This window comes from Buceros rhinoceros, unplaced genomic scaffold, assembly GCF_000710305.1.
Source record: "Buceros rhinoceros silvestris isolate BGI_N320 unplaced genomic scaffold, ASM71030v1 scaffold21492, whole genome shotgun sequence".
Lineage (NCBI taxonomy): Eukaryota > Metazoa > Chordata > Aves > Bucerotiformes > Bucerotidae > Buceros > Buceros rhinoceros.
The window spans coordinates 15,722-19,234 of record NW_010398599.1 but is presented as its reverse complement, the minus strand read 5'-3'; the positions used below and the strand labels follow the sequence as shown (position 1 = coordinate 19,234).

At 57.7% G+C, this 3,513-nt stretch overlaps 1 protein-coding gene across 1 annotated transcript in view; it reads left to right on the top strand.

Moving 5' to 3' along the window:
• Positions 1–1,667, top strand: part of UAP1 (UDP-N-acetylglucosamine pyrophosphorylase 1) — a gene marked incomplete at its 5' end in the record, with an annotated part of 7,136 nt that extends 5,469 nt beyond the window's left edge. Inside the window, 2 exons of the mRNA XM_010131166.1 lie at positions 719–785; positions 1,224–1,667. Of these exons, the coding sequence (XP_010129468.1) occupies positions 719–785; positions 1,224–1,316 (160 nt within the window). The remainder of the gene's footprint in view (positions 1–718; positions 786–1,223) is intronic.
• Positions 1,668–3,513: the final 1,846 nt, after the last annotated feature.

Here is a 3,513-nt window from a genome sequence, read left to right as displayed (position 1 = left end):
CCTCCCCTTCGGCTCCGCATGGCTGCCCCCCCCAGCCGGTCTTGCATGCCAGCTGGATCCAGGGAGTCCTACAAAGACTGCTGGCAGCAGGAGTGGGGTGAGGGACCCCATGTGGACCCCTGCCCAACAGTGCTGCTGCGGCAGTCCCCACGGCCAGTGCTGGCATGGTCTGCTCTTGTCCTCACCAGCTCGGGCTGGCGTGCAGAATAGAGGAGCCGAGACAGTGGATCTAAGAGGCAAAGGCAGGAGGAGCAGGCAGCGCCACGGGGAGTATTTCTGAGTGAGCACACAGGCTGCCTCTGTGTCCTTAGCTTGTGCTTTAAACAAGAAGTTTAAGGAGTTGTGACCAGCCAAACAGGAAGGTACTGGGAGTGCACCTCTCGTTGCCCCAAGGGTGCGGGAGGAGGAAGGGATGACTGGCTGTCACGCAGCAACAAATCTAATGGGGCTGTGGACCAGGCTGGGTCGTGGGTGCTGCTGTAGTTGCACACGCAGAAAGGCATGGAGAACCTCGTTAAAGTCACGTCTAAAGCTCTCTTCCCTTTCAGTCACTACTGGTCTCTAAACTACAGCTTGCACCTCCGTGGAGAGCACGCAAGGCTTGACTAACCCAGGGCAGCTCGTGGGCCGCCGGCCGCTGACAGCCACTGACCCCCATGCTGGTCCCCCTAACCAGGGGACGTGGCTGACCCTGCTGATTTCTTATTTTCCTCTGTAGCTTGAAGGATGCAAATGACCTGCCAATCCAGTGCGAAATTTCTCCCCTCATCTCCTATGGAGGAGAAGTGAGTACTGGCTCTGCGGAGCAGATTAACTGGGTGGGGGGGAGGCTGGGGGGACACGTGTGAGCCCTGGCTGGGGAGGGGTAAGCCATGACAGCATGACTTAAATTCACTGTGGGGTTTTTTGAGGCAGTGTCCCCTGAACTGCTGGCACGGGAGGGGACCAGAGCCAGCTGTGCACAGTTCAGCAGCGCAGAAGATGTACGGTGCCTTCCTAACGAGCTGCTTTGGCCTCCCTTAGGGCCTGGAAAAGTACGTGAAGGACCGAGAGTTTCGCGCACCTTTGATTATCGACAGCATGACTTAAATTCACTGTGGGGTTTTTTGAGGCAGTGTCCCCTGAACTGCTGGCACGGGAGGGGACCAGAGCCAGCTGTGCACAGTTCAGCAGCGCAGAAGATGTACGGTGCCTTCCTAACGAGCTGCTTTGGCCTCCCTTAGGGCCTGGAAAAGTACGTGAAGGACCGAGAGTTTCGCGCACCTTTGATTATCGACGAGGACGGGATCCACGAGCTGGTGAAGAAGGGGATGTAGCGGTGGCGCGGTGCCCAGGCTGGGCTGCCAGTCCCACCTGGCGGGCTGGGAATTCGGACACATGAAGGTTTATAGCTGTAACTGGTAGGGGCTGATCCTGCTCGTGCCGGCCCTGTGCAGAGGAGGATGTCACCCACTCGGTTCTTGGCATGTTGTACACTTCTATTTATGTTTTAACTTAAAAACCAAACACTTTATGGAAACCCCTGCCACGAAGCGCAGCTATGGCACTGCTCTTTGCACTCCAGGCTGTGGGCATTTATTTTTAAACATGTATATAGTAATAGCTAGTGTACATGCAGAGGATTTTTATGGTACGGGGCTGGGGTTAATCTTGAATTTTTATTTTTCTCAAATCTACATGACTATTTTTTTTAATAGGGCCTTTGTCATTGCCCATGTCCTCCCTTTTGGTCATCCTTTGTACGTTGCAGAACTGGAAGAACCCAATTAAACTGAGTCCCTCCTGGCTGTCGTGTGGTGGTGGTTTAGTGACAGTGGCTTTCCACAGAGGCTCTACTCCTAAAGCAGGGATCTGACTGCATCCTAGCTCAGCAGCAGCTGCTGCCCAAGAGGATGGCAGGCAGGTCCTCTGCTCCCACAGATGCTCCAGCAGCATCTCATGCCCTCTGCTTTTCCAGGGAGGGCTCTTTGGCTCCTGCCAGAGCCCACTATCCCCAAGTGTGGTGTCCCCATGCCCTTGGACAGAGGGGCTCTGCTGCTTCCCCTCCTTGTTGGGAAGGGAAGCGGTGCTCGACTATCTCCTCTGCCTGCTCCCAAGCTCTGTTGCAGTCCCTAAGGTGGGGTTGGTGGTGGCACAGCTACCCACTGCCCCACAGTCGCCCAGGGAGGGATTTTGTCTTGAAGGACTGAGAGTGGGGTCCAAACTGCTCCCCCAGGGAAGTCACAAAGTCCCCTAAGTGCTAAAGCAGCTGTTGGGTGCCCTGGGCTCAGCCGAGCACTTGGGTCCCCAGACAGTGTGCGTGGGAAGCCAGGGCCACATGGAGGGTCCCAGCTGGTGCTGTGGCTGCTGGTGGCTCGCTGTGGGCCAGCCAGGCTGTGTGTGGCCAAGGCAGGCTGGCAGCTGCAAGTCCCAGGGGAGGTAGCCTGGGATGGGGGCCAGAGCGGTTGCGAGGAGCAGGTGGGGAGTGTTGCGGGTGGTCTGCACCACCACCTCCCCCTGCCAACCAGCTCTGCTGGGCCCTGTGTGCAGCTGCCATGGGGAAGGGACATCTCTGCCCCTCAGGGAGCAGGTGGATGCCCCCAAAGCTGCTGCTCCTTGGCATGGGGTGGGCAGCAGCAATCTCGGCAGAGGCATATGGCCCCAGGACCAGTGCTGAGCAAGAGTGAGGGGCTGGCTCCCTGGGCACTCGGAGGGGTGGAGGGGAGGTGTTCGCTTTGGCTTTTGGCTCTGTTTGCACAACAACGCCTTTGCATTAGGTCCTGGGATAGAGCATCGCAGCGCTGGCCACCGCCAAGTTATTTGAGTGCCAATTCCAGGCAGCAGGAGGCGAGCAGAGCTGTCCCTCGTATGTGTGGGCATGCACCTAGGGTAGCCTGTGTGAGGGGAAGGGCTTCCCTCTGCCAGCTCATCCGGGGTGGCACACTAGGCCATGGAGCAGAGCCCTGCAGCAGGCACCACACTGACCTGCTCCTGCCTGCCAGCCTGTGGATAGCCACGATGCTCTGCCTTGGCTGCGTAGCCATGGGGTGCCTCTCGCTGCATCTGTGGCTGGGCTGGCACCACGGTCCTTGCCTGGTGTCAGCGATGAGGGTCCCCAGCCTGTCACCAGCATCCTGATGGCTTTTGCTGCCTGGGACTTGGCTGCTTTGTCTGGGGAGCAGACAGGCTGGGAGTCTGGTGAGGATGTTGGTGCAGCAGCCCGGGGGCTGCCCTGAGGGTGCCCTGAGGGACAGGTGCTGCTTCCCTCCTTCAGCAGTGTGGATGCTGGCATAAACCAGCCCAAACACTAGTCTGAAAAAAACCAGCTTTTCTAACGTGCGTTTTAGCTACGGCACAAAAATCAGTGTGAGCTGATCATTATTATTATTTTTATTTTCTCCCTGACGTGTTGCACAGTTGGTGGCTGCAGTGCCAAGCTAGTGCCTGGAAATGATGTAAAACCATGAGCTCAGCACACAGCTTGAGGAGCTGGACCGCTTCTTGCCCGCCACTGGCCGGGGGAGGTCACCCCCC